Here is a 21,418-nt window from a genome sequence, read left to right as displayed (position 1 = left end):
AAACAATAGGACAAATCGTTCTTGAGCAAGTCTTGTGCCGACGACTTCCATAACCCGAATGAAGCACATCTCTTGCTCTTGTCTTGCTCTCACTCTGGTTAAAGTGCATGCGCTGTTCCGGAAGAAGTGCCCAAACAAGGAATTCTGCCCTTTATGATGTCATGCAGGGCCATTATATGAACCCTGAAGGAATGTATTTAGCACAGAAATACTCCATCATATGTCCAACTCGTTTTTTTTAAACATTGGCCATGTTTAGCATGATAATCCAACTAACAGTGTGAATAAGTCAGAATGTATGAAATAGCGTTAGACCTCCCCCTTAAATATGTTTTCCAGTCTGTCTCTTGCAGTTTAAAATGTTATGACTGGGAATCACATCAGCGATATCAGACAGTTGTGTAGTGTTAAAAGAACAGCAATCCAATGCATGTGGGTAGCATAATGTATAAGGCATTTTGATGTAAATAAAACACCCCTCATCGTATTATTTAGATATCACAATGTTTGTAAGTTAAATACTGACTCTCAATAACCATTCTGTGGTTATGCTGTGTGGTTACGTAATAGACATGTCTTTTTGAAATGTGATGTATTCTTGACAGGTTTTATGAGATTCATCCACTTAGATACCAGCTCTTTAGTTTGTTTTAGTACGTTTTTTACTATGAGCTGAATAATCAGATCAGTTTTGATTCATTTATTGTGAGTATATTAATCCAGATGTATTGTATGTACTATTTAAGTTCAGCTTTCTTGCTCATACTCTGATCCTCAATTCATTTTAAGGCATGTTATAACAAGTTCAAGAAGCTATAAGAACATTGATCGGAGAGGATTCAAGAACGTTTGTCATCACTGTGGGAAGACATTTAAAAAACCCAGTCAGCTTGTTAGACATATACGCATTCACACAGGTAAAACCAAATATACATTTTTTTATACTTGAAAAAACAACATTAATATTTATATTTTTGTGAACCTGTGCTGTTGACTTTTTGACATTGTATTCTGTGTGATACAGGTGAGAGGCCATATAAATGCAATCACTGTGGAAAGGCCTTCAACCAAAAGGTGGTGCTGCAGACACACATGGTGCGACATACAGGGGAGAAACCTCATTTGTGCTTGCTTTGTCCTGCTTCTTTCTCTCAAAAAGGAAACCTTCATTCACATGTTCAGCGAGTTCACGCTCAGGTAACACCCCCTGCATTACATGCATTGTATGTGTGTGTGGGTAGAGAGTATTTATAATCAACTGTCATTCAAATTAACAATCAAATAATCCATTAATAGTTAACGTTAATGCCACAAAAAATGTGGAGAACTCCAAATATCATGTCTACATAGTAGGGTTGCAGTGGTACTTGTATACATAAGGATAAAGGGCTTTTTACAATAATAACTCAATAATAATACAAAAGATTATTAAAAATTATTACATTTGTATCTTGGCATGAGCAGAACCAAAAAGTAAAAAAAAAAAAAAAAAAAAAAGCAAATTGGAGCAGCACAACATAGCCGTGTCTTGGTTTGAGGATGAATTTACAGTCATTAGGCCCAAACTCAACGGCATGAAGCACTGACTGACAGTGCTTGCAAGTCACGTACTCGCTTGACCAACGCTAATACCAAAAGGAGGGCGGTCTAGAGTGACAGATGTGCAGAGGACTCGTCTGGTTCCAGTGGCCTTGTCCCGATGGCACATCTAGATGACATGGTCTCCACTGATATTCAGAGCTGTAGAGGTCATCTCTAGGCGCTTATGGCCCACTGCTGCTCCAGAACTCTCTGAACCATTTTCTGCCTCAAACCACACCTTGTAGGGCATTCTGTGATGAGGGAGTGCTCCTGGAGGTTGTGCTCTTTTTGGGCTTTGTTTCAGGGCCATCTTCCCCTTCCAGGTGTGGGAGAAATGTCCCACTAACTTTTTGAAAAGACCAACAGCTCGAGTAATGCGCACATCACCTTTAACGGCATTTTCTGAAGAGTTAAGAAAAAACAAAACAAGGACACACAGGGTGAAATAACATTGCAGTATTATAATTACAATTTTATATAACAGCATTTGAGAGTCTCTGTGGATTATATTTCCTAAATAAACACATTATTTAGGAAATATATTACACATATTACAATATCCAATTATTAATGAATTAAACCAGATTTCCGGGAGACGCGAGTGTCGCGTTTATTTTCGGTCCGCCGGGAAACAAAGATGCCGTGGCGCCAAACCCCCTCACGAAAGAAGAAAGCCGTCGTGTTTACAAATGTGACGACGAACACTTATCAGGGTCAACTAAATGCTGGATTTTCAAAAGTATGTGAAATATTTAAAGTTCGTGGCATAGAATCTTTAAAATACATCTGAGAGTTTCACATACCGGTCTGTTATTGTGGTGGCATTTCCACGCCCCGAAACGTGAGGAAATGGCTCATGCCTGCGGTGACTTCTGAGCTGCAGTGAAGCTCTTGCAAAGCCGCCAGGCAGATGGCAGCAGAAGAGTGTCTAGCGACCACCACTTCCTAAGGGGGAGCTTGCTATACCCTTTTCTTCAGCGGCCTCAACAGAGGTGAGGGCTCCAGACTTAGAAGAATGGATGCACCCTGCATAGAGGTGTGCCACGCCTTGGTAAGTTCCTTGTGAACTTCCATGAAGAAACATTGCCGGTCTCAGGCGGGAGGTTCAATGACGACAGCAGGCTCTTTTTTAGCCAACTATTATAAGCTGAGATACTCCACAGCTTGGTAAGGTTCCAAATCAATTCGCTCTCTGTGCCAGCTCTTGATGATTCACTGTGGAGGAAGTGAAGCAGGGCGAGTCTCATGCTTTCGTGGTGAGAGCGGTCTATCTCAGTGAGTGCCGCCTCAGTGTGGGCGCTGTCCAGGGAAGCAGCACACTGATTGTGCCCATGTGGAGAGCGCAGGGCTGCCCTGCACGAGCCACACTCGTGGCACAACATTTGCAACAATGATGATTCATAGGGAATAAGGTTGTCAGTATCCTCTACGGAGCACTCCCAGTCCTCCAATCTGAAGCTGTCAGTGATAAAGAATCAATAGACTCAGCCTCAGACATCACGTCCATGGACTGTTGGCTGAACGTCTGATGCGTATGGCACACAAAATTGGAAACACTTCAGGAGTTTCAAAGTTGTCATCAGATTGGTTGAATTATACAGGATTTCCAGAAGATGTGTGTATTGCATTCTTTAATGTTCCGCCTGGAAACAAAGATGCCATGATGCCAAACTCCCTCATGGAAGAAGAAAGCTGTTGTATCGAAGTGCTGCTGGGAAAGTGAAGCGTGTGGGTCCTGTGACGGCGTGATATCACACAAGCCCGTTGCTCAGCCCCATTAAACTCCACTCACAGTGAAAGCAGTCTGTCTCAGTAAGCGCGTGCCTCAGTGTAGGCGGTTTCCAAGCAAGTGGTGCACTCACTGTGCCCGCGTGGAGCGTGCTACAGGGGTGCCTGCATTAGCTCAGAAATTTGCTCTTTTTGTCGCCGGATAGCCGCAGGGGAAGGCTGTTAGGCAATCTTTCTCTGCCGGGGCACTTCTATGGCGAGCAGCAGAACGTTGTTGTGGCTTCTTGCTTCAGAGTCCAGCTAGGAGATGATCTTCATCGCTGAAGGAAAACAAATCTGACGAATGACGGTCTGAGACGACTTACATAGCAGTCAACTCCTCCCCTTTTGGCGGGTTGAAGTGCCATTTGTTCATGCAGGTACGCAAACATGAACAAATCATGCTTCAGTATCAGAGTAAGCAGGAGTTTCTTCATAAGTGTATATATGCAATGGGAGAGACCGTTCGAAAGGGAACTACAGATACAGTTTTACTGTACAGTTTCTTAAATGTCAGATTTTTTACACCATATCAGAGCACTTGCAGCACTGGGGGCATACCCCTCTGAATAAAATTTAGTACAAGTTAAATGCATCAATCTGGTGCACTTTGAGAGTTCAAAATTATTTCCAACACATTTTTAGTGTCCAAGCAATACAATATGAAACACATCTAACCTAATTTTGTCTTGCTTACAATGTGCAAAACCTGATTGTAAAAGTATTATTTAAGGATAAATTGCCTGAGAAACCTTGAGTATTAGATTTCGCGCTTACTGATAGTGGCGCCGGGTTCTTTTTTGAAGAGAGAAAAAAAAAAGTTTTCGAAGCGAAGAAAAATATTTGGAGCGAGATAGTTTTTTGGAGAAATTCAGAGAGAGAAAAAATGCTTTGCTTTACTTTCAGTTAAAAGTATGGTTTTAATTAAAATAAGAAATGTGATACTAACTGTAACAACATCGTGAAAATAGCAGGCAAGGAGTAGATCTAAGTGCAGGAAAACTTTAATGAACAAGCAGGGAAACACTGGGAATTACGCAAAAACCAACCACGAGTGAAACAAAAGCACTATATATACACACAAGAGAATAAGCCTAACAAGATAACAGTGGTTAATGAGCAGTCATAACAACTAATGAGAGTAACTATAGAAACAAACAGGGGAACAATGCAACAATAACACACAGAACTAAACTAAAAGTCCAAGACACAGACACAGGGAATATATTACACTAACCATCGAACATTTGTCAAACCAGTAACTGTTTCATCCTACTTATTATAAATCTAGTTAAATGCTGTAATCATCTGTCCACAAAGTTATGAGAATGTGAAAATAATCTATAACTGGTGCCTGTTGTGTTCCCAACATGGAACAAGATAAAATTGGGTTGCTGGAGTCTAGGGAATAAATGGGAGACAGTGTCGCAATAATTACAGTGTTGGTTAAGATAAAGATATTGAATAGCTTGAATATATTCAGTATGCCTCCAAATTTGCAGCGGGTGCTTTTGTTAATGAAAAATCTCTGTTTTTAGGCAGCTGGTGTTCCTCTCTACCCATGTATGGACTGTAGCTGTGTCTATAAAAAGCTTGGCAGCCTCAATGCTCATATCAGCAAAATGCACATTTCAGTAATGGAAGTTGAGGAGCCAGCAACACAGGTGATTTCAGTCTGTTCCTGTCTGAGATAAACTCATCTTACAGCTCACATGCAGGATAGGAGATACTCCACTCAAAAATGAAAATTTCTCATCATTTACTCACCCTCATGCCGCCCAAGATGTACAGGTGCATGTCAAAAAATTGTAATATCTTTTTTTTTTACATTTCAAAAAGTGAAACTTTCATATATTCTAGATTAAAACATTTCAAACGTTTTTTTTTTGTTTTAATTTTGATTATTAGAGCTTACAGCTCATGAAATTCAAAAATTCAGTATCTCAAACTATTAGAATTTTTACATTTGAGGTTCTTTAAATGACCATCCATACAGTATAAATTCCAGGTATCTCTTGTTCTTTGAAACCACAATAATGGAGAAGACTGCTGAATTTTGCAATGGTCCAGAAGACAATCATTGACACCCTCCACAAAGAGGGTAACTCACAGAAGGTCATTACTGAAAGGGGTGGCTGTTTGGTAGGAAAAGGTGCACAAGCAACAGGGATGACCGCAAGCTTGAGAATACTGTCAAGCAAACCTGATTCAAACACTTGGGAGAGCATCACAAGGAGTGGATTGAAGCTGGAGTCAGTGCATCAAGAGTCACCATGCTCAGACGTCTTCAGGAAAAGGGATACCAAGCCACTTCTGAAAGAAACAATGTCAGAAGCATCTTACCTGGGCTAAAGAGAAAAAGAACTGGACTGTTGCTCAGTGGTCCAAAGTCCTCTTTTCAGATAAAAGTAAATTTTGCATTTAATTTGGAAATCAAGGTCTGGAGTCTGAAAGAAGACTGGAGAGGCACAGACTCCAAGCTGCTTGAAATCCAGTGTGAAGTTTCCGAAGTCAGAGATGATTTGGAGTGCTGTGACGTCTGCTGGTGTCGGTCCATTGTGTTTTATCAAGTCCAAAGTCATTGCAGCTGTCTACAAGTAGATTTTGGAGCACTTTATGCTTCCATCTGCTGACAAACTTTATGGAGATGCTGATTTCCTTTTCCAGCAGGACTTTAGCACCTGCCCACAGTGCCAAAACCACTTCCAAGTGGTTTGCTGACCATGATATTACTGTGCTTTATTGGCCAGCCAACATGCCTGACCTGAACCCCATATGGGATCTATGAGATATTGAAGTGAAGTGACATACTGCCATACTGTATGGTGACCCATACTCGGAATTCGTGGATGGATTTAACCCATCCAACGTGCACACACACACAGCAGTGAACACACACACACCGTGAACACACACCCGGAGCAGTGGGCAGCCATTTATGCTGCGGCACCCAGGGAGCAGTTGGGGGTTCGGTGCCTTGCTCAAGGGCACCTCAGTCGTGGTATTGAGAGCGCTGTACATTCACTCCCCCCACCTACAATCCTTGCCGGCCCGAGACTCGAACCCGCAACCTTTGGATTACGAGTCCGACTCTCTAACCATTAGGCCACGACTTTCTCTTGCTATTACCAAGAGAAAGATGAGAAACAGTCGATCCAACAATCCAGACGAGCTGAAGGCTTAATAGGGCCTCAGCAGAGCCACAGGCTGATCGCTTCCATGCCACACCTCACTGATGCTGCAATTTGTGCTAAAGGAGCCCCGACAAAGTATTGAGTGCATAAATGAACATACTTTAAAGAACCTGAACTTTGCTGTTTTGCAAATCCTTTATGATTGGTCTTAGGAAATATTCTAATATTTTGAGATACTGGATTTTTGACTTTCATGAGCTGTAAGCTCTAATCATCAAAATTAAAACAAAAAAACTTGAATCTAGAATATATGAAAGTTTCACTTTTTGAAATAAGTTTTTAAAAAATGCGATATTCAAATTTTTTGAGATGCACCTGTATTTGACTTTCTTCTGTGGAAGGTGAGTAAACAATGAGAGAATGTTTATTTTTGGGGTGGAATATTATTATTATCCCCTTAGAAATTATATGTGTGAAGCTTTGCTTAATTGTGCTTGACCTTAAACCAGAGGAATACAAAGATGTTAACCCAGGGTTAATCGTAGTGTGAGAAACCTTTTGTTCACAGTCATCCTTGCATAAGCTTACCTGTAAAGTATGATTCTTCTGTTTGTTTGTTTGTTTTCAGAAAGGAAATGCAAGGGTTGATCAGGGTGCAGTGGGGTCAGAAGGGGCAGAGGGTGTGACAGATGTGATCCAACAGCTGCTGGAACTGTCTGACCATGTGACAGCAGACAGTGCACAAGCACCTCCCCCTGGGCAGACCATAGGCACAGCCATCAACCAGGACATCCTACAGGTAAGCAAGATTTATTTCCGTGAAAGAGAGCAAAAGTAACGTGAAACCTACTCAAGAGGGCGTTTTAAATGTCTGTAGATAAAGTCATCACCTGGTTGAAGCAGATGCAAGATGAAAGTTGATCTCATTTAATAGCATAAAAGACTCCGGCCTGATTCCATGGTGACAACAGATCCATGTGTTCCTGTACTCTGCACAATACATGTCAGACATTAACATCACGGTTAATTTTTACCCTTACTTTATGTGACAGACCTTGTTTTGGATGACAGTATGAACATATTAGGGAGCAGGACATATGGTATTTTAAAGTGTTCTAATATTGTGTTGGAGTCCCCTACAACAGGTTTAAATTATTCTAAGGTCAGAAAACATTGTGATTTTCTCACAATATACATTTAATATTAGAGTCATTTGCCAATGATTTCAAAACGATTCATTCCAAGCAAGCTCGGAGCAAACCCCTCCCTTCCAATAAGCCTACTCTGCTCTGATTGGTCAGCTGGCCAAGCCTGTTGTGATTGGCACAGGGAAGAGTCCTTGAACAAGTTAACGAGCGCTACCATTGATAAAGCACCTTTACATAAAACAATAATATAGAATCAAATAATGAAAATAATGAGACAAAATACAAAAGCATTTATGCATGCGAATCGTGCCCACAGCTAAAGTTTAGCTGCTAAACTGTAAACGGTAAAGGTGGATATGTTAGCCAAGTGCTTGCGTGACTAACTGATGAAACAATATATAGTTTGTAAACCAAAATATGTCTACTGTAATGTTTGAAGAACGACAGTCAAAAGACGCTCTGTGTCTTAACTTTTAATCAGAACGCAGAACAGCTGTATCACAGGCGCACCAGCCTAGCTAACTCTCTCGTCTCTCCTGCATTAACCCTATAACTGCCGGCAATTTCACACTGATTATAAAGTCTGTGCGCTACACTACATTCTTATTATTAAACGAAGTAATTAGAACAACGTCAGTCTACATTAACCGACACATTCTTGGGAAATAGTGGGTTCACAGCGAATTATCAGAACTATTTCAGTAAGACAGTAATATCGTGCTTTACCTGGAAACCTAAAGCTGCATTAGGTATACATCACATATTAGTTCAAAAACTTGATATTTTGAGCACTAAATTGAAAATGTACACAACATATCAATCGTACTTACATGTTGTGGTTCGGAGATGCTTGTTAGTCCAAATAAAGAAGATTAGAAACCAACGAAGATAAAAGCCAAGATTAGAGAAGCAGTCCTCTGTAAAATGACAAGCACACAACAAAAAGTTCAAATTGTATTTCTGTGGTATCCTTGGCTTGAACACAGCGTATTCTCGACATGGTGTAAACACACTAACTAGCAGAAGTGTTTGTGGGCAGGTTAGACTCTGTTCGTATTTCGCGGGCAGGCGGGGATTATGCAAATGTGACGTATTCCAGTAACAGGTAAAAATGACGTATTCCAGTAACAGGTAAACGTATTCCAGTTCCCAGTGACGTATTCCAGTAACAGGTAAAAATTTGAAAAATATAATGAATCGTTAAAGCGATTCAGAATCGACTCTCTCATTTGAAGTGAAGTGACATACTGCCATACTGTATGGTGACCCATACTCGGAATTCGTGCTCTGCATTTAACCCATCCAACGTGCACACACACAGCAGTGAACACACACACACCGTGAACACACACCCGGAGCAGTGGGCAGCCATGTATGCTGCGGCGCCCGGGGAGCAGTTGGGGGTTCGGTGCCTTGCTCAAGGGCACCTCAGTCGTGGTATTGAGGGTGGAGAGAGCGCTGGACATTCACTCCCCCACCTACAATCCCTGCCGGCCCGAGACTCGAACCCGCAACCTTTGTATTACGAGTCCGACTCTCTAACCATTAGGCCACGACTTCATCAACTTGATCAACGACTTTGCAGACTGTTTTCATTTAAGGATAGCTACATTATAAGCTGTAAAAGAGATATTTTTAAAAAACCCATATGACCTGCTCTTTAAATCTCACTCATCTATTCTCTGATTTCTGGCTCAGATTATGCACCTGTACAATTCATTGGCTACTATTGAAATCACTGATTTGATTAAAAACGTGTTCCCATTTTCATATTCTTCTGCTCATAATTAATCAAATTATAATCTGACCAATGCCTCCACTGTACATCACCTTCACTAACATTTCCTACTTTTTGGTATTCTTAAACATTCACTGCTAAGGTGTTTTATGCATGCAGGCTAGAAGTGTCATCTGTTCAGATCAAAGTCTGATATTATTTTTATTTAAAAAGTAATGTGAACAACCTCACATTCTATTTTACCTTTAAAACCCCCAAAGTCAAGTCACTTTTATTTCTATAGTGCTTTATACAGTGCAGATTGTGTCACAAGCCTACTTACCTCATTCATTCTCTGTACTGTTCCAGGTGATGTAATAAAGTCACATGATTATGACATCATGGGCTTGGTAGCGCCAGCGCAGCACAACCGGAAGCTGGCGAAACCAATGTCTAGCATGAATAGGTTTTCCTTTGTGTATTTAAGTGTGAAAATGTGTTATGTGTTAATGGGTTATGTGTTTATTAAGTGAGGAATGGATTATTATTAATTGATGATGATACTGGATGTCAAGTATACAAGGTACTTAAATGTTATACTTACCTGGGAATGATATGGCCCAAAAAGGGGTGGGGTTTGGCCTATATAAGCTGAGGCCAAACTAGGGGTGTGCGATATATATCGTCTGCGATTTAATATTGTAATTTTAACAATGTGCAATTTGACAATATCGAGTATTTTGCAAAGACCAAACAAAATACCTACGGAGTGCATGCATACCTTAGCCAACGTGGTGAAGAAGCGGGTTAAATAGTGCACGTGCGCATTTAGAGTGTTCTTTCACTGCATGATTCTATTAAAATGCATTAAGAATGATCGCAAAATTCAAGATATGGGGGCAGAAAATGTATATATTTACGTTTCATATAATTAAAATCACACGAAGAGAGCTGTTTTTTCTTCAAAAATAAGCTTGATTACAAATGTGATATTGATTTTATACAACAATTCAATAAACAATAAGTTAATATTAACCCCTTAACTGTCACCCCCCTTTTTGAAAATCGACTTAAAAGTGCACTATTTAAAGTTAAATTGTTATAATTCATGAATGCTTTTGAATACAGACCTAAGGTTGGTCTCTTTTTAAAGAAGACAATCAGCAGATTATTGCAGAAGTGAAATCATTTAAAAAAATAAATGTAAAAAAAGTTATAAAAGTTTAAATTTACTGTAAAGAAAATGTACTGTACTATTTTTATTTTATGAAATAAATATTTTACAAAATAGTTTTTAATCCAAATTTGGCATAAAATTAAAGCCATATGTCTAAATAAGTTGTGTTCCAAATTTGAAGTTGATAATAAAATTGCATAGTAACCTCAATTTTTTTTATAAGGTGTTATACCACAAACAGCCACCGCGGGTGCCATCCAAACCCCATTGAATGCAGTTTTCTGTCACAAATGTATCAATTTCTCTCTCAGTATTGCTCCTATCACAAAATATGATGATATGTATTTTGTCAAGATTATAAAAAGTTTTGATTCTATAAGACCGTAATACATTTGGAATATGACACCTCCCACTAAGGGGGAGGAGCCCACTAAAAGATTTTAAAGTACGATTTCTATGGTAACGAAATGTCCGATTTCAAAACGGTTTTCACAGGATGAATTTTGATGTTTTAAGCTTTCAGATGATATATAATATATGATGATTACTAAAACATGTGAAAAAAAGGAAACTAATAGAATTTTTGTGTCAGAGGGCAGAGCTCCTGTTATGGTGTATATGTTTTGAGGTGCACTCTTGTCACAAATTAATCTATTACTGCTCCTACATAATTTTTAACAACAAACAGTGGTCAAATATCTTTTTAGGAGTCTTGGACCTTTCCAACGATATACAGTTTGTCATGATTAGATTAGGATTTAAATGAAATATATTGAAGTAAAGCTAGGCGTCCCGTTTACGGGACGGTGACAGTTAAGAGACTTGCGTTTTAGACACCATGGTGCCTATTTTTGGTCCATTTCGCTGACAAAAAATTATTCCAAACAGCTACAGCACTGTTTTGCATCTCTGAGCAACATGACGGTGCTTCGTTACTGAATGAATCAACCGTTAAATGATTCGGTTCAGTCGCAATGACATTTTTTTGACATTTGCTGTAATGAAATTTGATGTTTCCACAGCAAGCTCTGGAGAACAGTGGACTGACTGAGATTCCAGTTCAGCCTGAAACTCAGAGCAGTTCAGAAAAGCTTCAGCCAGATACAGCTGCCCTGACTGCAACTTCAACAAATGATGGATCAGTTCCTTCAAAAATACTTATGACTGACACCGTTGTTAAAAAGGAGAAAAGAAGCATTATCAAAAAGCCTCCACAAATGCCAGGTATGCTTTACAGGCCTGGGACACTTTTGTTTAATTATCCTCTACTAAATGGATAAATGAGATAAGAATGCAGCTTGATAAGAAAAGTTAAAAAAGGATGGCTCCCATTTAATCCAAAATGTGTCAAAGAAAGTTGTTTGTTTTATTTCTCATATCTTTGTATCTCATATCGATAACTGGTATCAGTCCCAGACAGTTTTTTTTATTATTGTTACCTGCAACAGTTACCTGTAACTTTTATTAGTTACCAAAAAAGCACCATTTAAATATCTAATAATTATTACATACAACTTATTTTAAATTATATTTATATTCTCTTTGATGTGATATGATAGCAATGTGATGAATAGACACATACTGTAGGCACGTTTTACTGATAATGTGGTCTCAGACTTTAGGATCCAGTTCCATCAGTATTCACAATTATATAGCAGATATTATATTTTTGTTTGTTGTTAGGCACCATCAGGCAGGAGAATGGTGTGAGGTGGCATGGCTGTCCATACTGCTCCAAAGAGTTCAAGAAGCCCAGTGATCTAGTCCGTCATATCCGTATTCACACTCATGAAAAACCCTACAAGTGCAAGCAGTGCTTCCGTGCCTTCGCAGTCAAGAGCACCCTGACAGCCCACATGAAGATCCACACAGGCATTAAAGCTTTTGAGTGTCAGTACTGCATGAAACGTTTCTCCACATCTGGGAGCATGAAGGTCCATCAGCGTCTCCACACTGGTAAGAACAACACTCTTTCTGTTACATACACATACTTTGTCCAAGAGTTCCCAGATCAGGGGTGTCCAGTCCTGCACTGTATTCCTGAGTTTACCTCCACTATACCTGCCTGGAAGTTTCTAGTTATCCTGAAGACACTGATTAACATGTTCTGGTGTGGTTAATTAGGACTGGTGCTAAACTCTGCTAAAAGATGGCCCTCAAGGAATAAATGCATATTGTGATTGATAACTTCTTAACACATGAATGTGCAAAGATTAAAATGTTTTTACAGTTACTGTTATATTACCATGTTAGTACTACATTAATTAAAGAAAAGGGCATGTGAAATATATATATTTTTTTTATTTCAAATTATCCATGAATTACAGGAACTGTTGTGATGAAGATTTTTTTTCTTTAAATTTTTATGAGACATATTTTAATACTTTATTATATGCAGGCCAGTACAGGTCAGCATATATTATATTATATTATATTATTATATGTACTTTTCTCAAAAAATGCTTCTTACCTTTTCTGTCTTCCTAAATTTCAAGGAAATAAAATTTTACATGTATGTAATTATGCAGCCACTCAGAACTGTTGCGTTGAGTGTTTTTTATTAACCAGTCACTTGTCATTTACTGAAATATTAAATTTATTTAAGAGATTATTTTAAAAACATTTATTTACAGTACAGGTGCACATTTTTCCAGTGATAAATTAAATAATTATATCAGTCTAATTGAAGCATCAATTTATTTCCCAGGGTACATTATAGAACATACATTTATCCTATCACATTAATAGTGTTCTCATTTGCACTATTAATGTGATCAGATAAATGTAGGAAATACAGTAAATAATCATAAGTACAGTATATAATAATAATAATAATAATAATGTGTATGTAGCATATTCAGTCCATATCCATTCACATAACTTATACTTAATGAGTGCTGTTGTATACACAATAATGTATGCAACCTTAAAATGAATGTATGAGTGAAAGGTCGACATTTCAGAATCATGTTTATGCATTCATCACAAAGCCTAATCTGGAAATATTTGATACATGTCCCACCAGAGACATACACCAGAGTAATATACTGGATCACTGTTACACAGCAATAAAGGATGCATACCACTCTGTCCCACGGGCAACTTTGGGGATCTTTGATCACTGTTTAGGTCTCATACCGACCTACAGGCAGAAACTGAAATCAGTTAAACCTGTATTAAAGACTGTAAAAAGATGGACTAATGAAGTAGAGTGGGATTTACAAGCCTATTTATCTCACTGATTGGACTGTTTTTGAAGCTGCTGCATCAAGAGACTGTAACATCATATATCAGTTTCTGTGAGGATATGTGCATTCCTGCCAGGACTCATTTAACTCAGCCAGCTCCGTCAAACAGGCCAAATACACACTGGAAAAGGAGATCAGAGTGGCAAAGAGGAATTATTCAGAAAAGCTACGGATTCAGTTCTCTTCTAGTGACACAGCTTCAGTGTGGAAAGGTCTGAAAGACATCACCAATTACAAGACACCATCCCCCAGCACTGTGGAGAAATAATAACTGGCAGACGATCTGAACAAGTTTTATTGCAGGTTTGAAAAAACACCATTCACACCTCCTGCAACCCCCGTCTCCCCCACACCTGCAATTCAGTTCAGTGAAGATGACGTACATCAGGTCTTCAGAAAGAACAGTGGTGGGAACAGAAGGATGGTGATGGTGCAGTGGATAAGACACATGCCTTTGGTGTGAGAGACCCGGGTTCGAATTGGTTCAGGGACATTGGTTCAGGGACACCAATGTGTCCCTGAGCAAGACACTTAACCCCTAGTTGCTCCAGAGGCGTGCATATATCTGACATATATAGCAATTGTAAGTCGCTTTGGATAAAAGCGTCAGCTAAATGAATAAATGTAAATGTAGAACAAGAGAAGAAAGGCACCAGGCCTGTGTGTGTGTGTGTGTGTGTGTGTGACACCAGCCTGTCTGAAAACTTGTGCTGACCAGCTGGCCCCCATCTTCACACAGATCTTCAACAGATCACTGGAGCTGTGCGAAGTCCCCTCATGCTTCAAACGCTCCACCATTATCCCCGTCCCAAAAAAAAAACAAAATTACTGGACTTAATGACTACAGACCTGTGGCCGTGAAATCATTTTGAAAGATTGGTTTTGGCTTATCTGAAGGGCATCACTGGACCCTTATTGGACCCCCTGCAGTTTGCCTACAGAGCAAACAGGTCTGTGAATGATGCAGTCAATATCGGACTGCATTATGTTCTGCAGTATCTGGACAGACCAGGGAATTATGTGAGGATCCTGTTTGTAGACTTCAGCTGTTCTTTTAACACCATCATCCCATCACTCCTCCAGCCCAAATTAAATCAGCTCTCTGTACCCACCTCCGTCTGTCAGTGGATCACCAGCTTCCTGACAGACAGGCAGCAGCTAGTGAGGCTGGGAAAATTCTCATCCAGCACTGGTGCCCCTCAGGGCTGTGTTCTCTCCCCACTACACTTCTCCCTGTACACCAATGACTGCATCTCTAAAGACCCCTCTGTCAAGCTCCTAAAGTTTGCAGGCAACACCACACTCATCGGCCTGATCCAGGACTGTGAACTTTTGACTATTTAAATGTTAAAGTTCCCAGTAGCCAGTTACATCATTGGAACAGAAATGTGCCAATTTACAAATCCAGTTTTTCTCAGAAAGAATGAAAAGGTTCTGTTTGGAAATGAAGAGTTGTACTAAAAAACAAGATAAAAACAGAGAATGAATTCTTGAAACACAGAAGTCTCTTGATCATGTTCGACTCTGCCATTGTTGTTACCAAAAAAAGATTACCCTGGAAGCAAACCAGAATCCAAAACATGGAAGCGTAGAAAAAGTCGGTTTATAATGCCTTTGTGCATATGTGTTGATCAGTAAAATACAGTGCTAAAATTAAGAGATTTGGGAAGGAAACTAAAATATAGATAAAGATATTTCAAAGATTTTATGAAAAATCTAACTTGTGAAAAAACATTATATGGAAAATAAAAATATAAAAAATAATAAATATGGAAAATAAAATGTGTATTTTGATAGTTGTGACATTTCCAAAATTGCCCGAATTCAACAGTAAGGTTAATGGGGTGTAATGGCTTCATAAAGAGAAAAAGAAACAATCATATCTAACACTTCCTCAACAGATGCCAGATCAAAATATGAAAACAAATAAAGGAGTAAATCTGTCTTTCATTTGCAAAAAAACAAAAATGACTTGACATGTCTTTATCTGCCTCTCCCTAGGTTTACGGCCATTTCCTTGTCCTCACTGCGAGAAGTTCTTCCGTACATCAGGCCACAGAAAAACGCATGTCACCTCTCACTTTAAGAGTATACACCATAAAAAACACAAATACCCTCGAAAACCTCACAAAACCAGAGTGTCCAGGAGCAATCTGCCTTTGCCTGATATACCTCTCCAAGAGCCAATACTCATCACAGACATGGGTACGGAAGATCATCAACAAGTGTTTCAATGCACATTTACAGTACAACAGTACCTGAGCTTGTAGTTCCGCACATACTATGTAATTATATTCGGTCTAAATCAGGGTCAGAAATGAACCGAGCTCAGGGAAAAAATGCCATGGAAAGTAACAAAAATGCATAAAGGCAAGAAGAGGAAGGGGAGGAATCTCTGTGTTATCAAACCTTTGGCATACAGTATTTAGTTTTATTCTGTTCTAAGCTTTCAAGTGTAGTTTGTTTGAAATAATTATTATTAAGAGAAGGCATTCAGCCCCTGAAAATCCATTCCAAGTAAACATTTTCCCTCTCTGACCATGATATAAACAACGCTGTGCCTCTTTCAGTTCATTTTTGACTGAATTAAACACATTTGTTCTACATTTTTATTAACTACTGACAACTGTGAAATGCATTAATTAAAAAAGGAAGTTTTAGAGATTCCGATTGTGATTGAAACAGTGATTGAATATTCACTGGTATCCATTGGCAGACTGAATATTCTTAATATTCTCAGAATATTCTGATATTCTCAGAAATATCTTAGATTTTCTTTAACTGTAACACAGCTTAAAAAACTTTCAACTATCTGAACAGTCCTGTGGTTACTATGGTTGTTAAAATAGCCACATATGTGGGCACCACAAAACGCTAACTGGTGACTGAAGTATTATTAATGTAATGTGACTTTTCTTTTTTTTACACATTGACCTTATCACTGCAGGGCTCCTGCAGAACCAGAACTCACGGGCCGCCCTGCAACAGTATCTGGACATTGTGGAGAATGAGCGTCCATATAAGTGTGGATTCTGCAGCAAAGCGTACAAGAAGTCAAGCCACCTTAAGCAGCACATCAGGTTCAACTTATGCACTGTTAGAAATATGCATATTTGGTCTAAAAATAATGAAAGTGGGATTGTGTGGAGGACAAACAAGTGTGAATTATCAGAACTTTTGTCATATAAACCCTATTTACCTTGAAAAAAAAAATAATAATTCAATAACCACTGATGGCATGCTGTTTGCACACTGGCTTGCCAAAACGTAACATGATACTGTACATTCAGTAGCACCTCAAGAAGTACTGGTCCAGAAACAGATTAATTCAATGTAGTTGGTGGCAACAAGATGAACTTAAAATGAAAACATAAAATAAAGTGGTTCAGTTAAAGTGTTTTGAAGGCTGATGAGGGAGTCTCTGTATTTTCATGTATTTTGCAGGTCACATACAGGGGAGCGCCCATATAAGTGCCTGCAGTGCAGTAAGGGCTTTGCTTCATCCGGCGTACTGAAAGCTCATATCCGCACACACTCTGGTCTCAAAGCCTTCAAGTGCCTGCTGTGTGACACCACCTTCACCACCAGCGGGAGCCTGCGACGCCACATGACTACCCACAGCGACATACGGCCCTACATGTGTCCCTACTGCCAGAAAACCTTTAAATCCTCCCCCAACTGCAGAAAGCACATGAAAACACACAGGTGAGTTGTCCTACCTATCTCATGTTTATTAAGGGGATAGTTCACCCAAAAAAACGAACATTCTGTCATCATTTACACAATATCAAGTTGTTCCAAAGCTGTATGAATTTATGAATTTCTTTCTTCTGCTGAACACAAAAGTAGATACTTTGGATACTGTGATTAACCAAGCAGTTGCTGGTAGCCATTGACTTCCAATGGGTTGAGTAAATGATGGCGAGATTTTCGCTTTTGGGTGAACTATTCCTTTAATGAACAAGCAAACACCTGAAACGTGTCCATCATAGAAAGCTGTTCTTATTGGATGGGATTGTAGGTTTGCCTGAAGATATGCGTGTAAATATGACCACTAGTTTATCTGTTTTTAGCTGTAAATATCTGTTTGCAGCACAGCACAAATCACATCAACACAAACACACGTGTGAACTGTGTGGTACAATTTGACTTAAACTTGTCATGTTTTACAAATTTTAAAAGTCTTACCTTATCATTTTTGTCTTTTTATATGATGTGTGCTTTATTAATGATATTTTATTAACTGTTCTATGAGATCCTTTCATGTTCTGTGTCAATTTCATAGTGGAGTGTCGCCCATTATTGGTAGGGCTGGGCACAATATCAGAATATTTCAGACTATTTTCATTCTTGCGATATTTCAACAGCATTTTTGCAAATATATATTAATGTTAGCGTTAATCATAGGTTATTTTTTTCAGTAATAACACATAACATAAGTGGTATTTGTTGTATTTGTTCTCAGGTATGAGCTGGCTCAACAGCTGCAACAGCAGCAGAGCTCAAATGACATGCAGTCGCCCACAGCTGTAGTTGGCACAGGGACCCAGAGCATACTTGAGGTGGTGGGAGACGGCCAACAGGTGACACTGCCGACTGCACTGGGGGAAGATGCCCTGCAAGAAACAGGTGAGAGGGACACAAACTCTAACAAGAATTATTTTTTTCTGACAAAACAACTGAAATGTACACATTGCATTTACAAACATGAACTAGGACACTGACACTGAGAAGCCATGTGAGACCGGAGGTCATGTTTGTTTCAGGGGTGCTTTCTCTGAGTAGGCAAGGGAGGCAATGCCTCCTCCAAAAATGAATTTTTTCACCTTTATTTATATAGCGCTTTTAACAATACAGATTGTGTCAAAGCACTTAACAATATCAGATTGGAGGATAGAGTGTCAGTAATGTATAAAAATTAGATTAAACACTCAATTTTCAGTTAAAGGCATTTCATTATTGAATTCAGAGATGCCATTGTCTAGCTCAGTTTAGTTTAAATAGTATCTGCGAAATCAAATTGACGATAATCGCTAGAAATTAAATGTCCCCAACTGAGCAAGCCAGAGTCAACAGCAGCAAGGAACCAAAACTCCATCTGTGACAGAATGGAAAAAAAAAAACCTTGGGAGAAACCAGGCTCAGTCGGGGGGCCAGTTCTCCTCTGGCCAGGAGATAATTGTTTTTTTATTGTTTACTTATTGTTTTAATTAAAAATTTAATTGTATAAATGTATTTATGTCTATTTTATATTGTTGCAATTTCTAACAATAATAGTATTATGTAGTTAGGTATTTTATTATATTTTTTGTTATTTTATTTTTTAGTTATTATTATTAATTATTTATTAATTATTTATTTTAATTTTTATTGTATTTAGGTTGAAGTCTTCACTGGGGACATGTCAGATAGAATGTGAGGGCTATAGATACGGCTTTGGATGCGACTAGCTCAGCGAGCCATGTATATTGTATATTGATTACATAATCGGAGAATTTGTTTTCCATTTGAAAGTAGACATTTCACTCTCTATAGATACATTTTTAATGTCTGTAAGGCAAAGATATACATGGAGTTTCGAGCTCAAGTTCACAGAGACCTAGACGTCAGAAAGCGCATCCTGTTTGCTTTCATTATTTTACAAAAGCGCGTTTTGTGGTTATTGTGAGTGCACACCAATAAACGTATAGTCTTTACAGATTTGAAAGATGTATTACTCTTATCTGTATGACCAAAAATGACGGAGTATTTTAGGAGTAAAGGTCTTTCCACACTGAGTCCGAAATTTTCGTATGCGGTTTTTCATTTATTTCGTATTCGTCATCCTTTTATATCAAAATGCTTGTTAAGGATGCGAAAATACAGAAAATTGAACCTGATCCAAATTTTTTTATGACGGACGAAAGTTTCGGAGGCAGTATGTAAACGTGATTGACACAATGTCAGGTCGTATTTATTTTTTAACGTTATAAAAATTCGGACAAAAACTTCGGACTCAGTATGCAGTGACTTTAAGTGTGCGCATCGGCGCCTCCATCTGTCCTGCAGTGAGCACTACTGTTCAGCTTCCACACTGCACAGACACTTGAATAGCGCACATTTCTCTATGTTAATATTAGATTGAGCGGCCATGTGAAGTTGCTAATGCTTACATATTTCAGATAATAAGCCATATTTGAGGTCGATGAATGATAGGTGAGCGTTTGGATGTCCTGCCCAATGTACTGTATTATTGCCACAAAGACCAGCTGCCAACGATCTGTCCGTCACGGACTGCTTGACTTCGCCTGTGGATTATTATTTTTTTCCTTCTGCAACTAATAAAATTTTGGTCGACCAAGCCTCTTCTGTCGACTATTAGGGGGCAGCCCTAAAATAAATAAATACATTTTTGTAGTGAATACATTAATGATACAAAAAAGAAGTGTATGGGTTTATGAAACAATTTGTAAAAAAGTTGATGTACTGCTTAAATATAGACAAATGTTGATTTCTGCAACAGTGTCGTTACACATCTCCCTTGCAAAAAAATAGATTCAATATTGAATAAATTCATTGAATAAATGAATAAAAACTGACAAGGAAATACAATTAATTGTATGCAACTCTGTTAATTACGTAAAATAATGCAAGCATGTATTATGGATTTAATATTACTATATTTAATATTACAAACTTAATATCAAAGTTTAACCATTCAAATCACAGTAAATGACTTTAGTTAAAAATAGTGCAGTCAAATGATTAATCGCGATTAATCGCATCCAAAATAAAAAAGTTTGTTTACATAATATATGTATTTGTACTGTGTAAATTTATTATGTAAGGGATAATCAACGGCTAGCTGTGCATTAAAGGATTATTAATGCACGACGTGGAGGTAAAGAACCGCCCGACGCGAAGCAGAGGTGCATTAAAATCCTTTAATGCACGGCTAGCCGTTGATTATCCCACTTATTCCATGGTCATTTGCCAAGTTATAGATAATAATATAATATATTATATAGATTATAGATAATTATTATAGATAATTTATATATAAAGACACACACATACATCATATATTTTGAAAATATTTACATGTATATATTTATAATTCATATTAATTATATAATATATAAATATATTTAATATAAACGTAAAATTTTTCTTAAATATACACGTGCATGTGTGTGTATTTATAATATACACAGTACACACACATATATTATGTAAACAAAGACTTTTATTTTGGATGCAATTAATCGTTTGACAGCACTAGTTAAAAATCATGTCTGTTATATTTTTTATTATTTTACAGCTAAAAAAAATAGAGAGAACTTGCTTCTCTTGTGTTCTGTTGACTCCTCAATTCACAGCAACACACAGCATGCCACTGGATTGTTTACAGAGTCATTATTTTATTTAAATGAAAAAATGATATTGATGAGAAAAAAAAGCATTAAATTAACTATGAAAATTGTATTTATCCATAGAATCATTTGTGAGTGCGCAGCATGCTCACATGGGCCAGTTTGAGGCACCAGCACTGCCTCAGTCCACATTTGAACAGCCAGCTATGACACAAGGTAACAAACATGTACACCCTTCTGTAAATACACTTGTTTTGGACAAAATTTGCATGCAGTTAACTTTACACTGTGAAT

General features: G+C 38.2%; 1 protein-coding gene across 1 annotated transcript in view; it reads left to right on the top strand.

Annotated features, from left to right (window-relative positions):
- The window catches only part of znf236 (zinc finger protein 236), a 68,935-nt gene that overhangs the window by 23,459 nt on the left and 24,058 nt on the right, over positions 1-21,418 (top strand). Inside the window, exons 5-15 of the mRNA XM_079445912.1 lie at positions 790-917; positions 1,025-1,197; positions 4,887-5,012; positions 7,111-7,281; positions 11,547-11,748; positions 12,208-12,480; positions 15,774-15,977; positions 16,720-16,852; positions 17,217-17,477; positions 18,238-18,401; positions 21,248-21,340. Of these exons, the coding sequence (XP_079302038.1) occupies positions 790-917; positions 1,025-1,197; positions 4,887-5,012; positions 7,111-7,281; positions 11,547-11,748; positions 12,208-12,480; positions 15,774-15,977; positions 16,720-16,852; positions 17,217-17,477; positions 18,238-18,401; positions 21,248-21,340 (1,928 nt within the window). The remainder of the gene's footprint in view (positions 1-789; positions 918-1,024; positions 1,198-4,886; positions 5,013-7,110; positions 7,282-11,546; positions 11,749-12,207; positions 12,481-15,773; positions 15,978-16,719; positions 16,853-17,216; positions 17,478-18,237; positions 18,402-21,247; positions 21,341-21,418) is intronic.

The sequence above is a fragment of the Barbus barbus genome (assembly GCF_936440315.1).
Source record: "Barbus barbus genome assembly, chromosome: 21".
Taxonomy (NCBI): Eukaryota; Metazoa; Chordata; class Actinopteri; order Cypriniformes; family Cyprinidae; genus Barbus; species Barbus barbus.
Note: the sequence above shows the minus strand (reverse complement) of the source record. Positions and strands in the feature narration are given on the sequence as shown.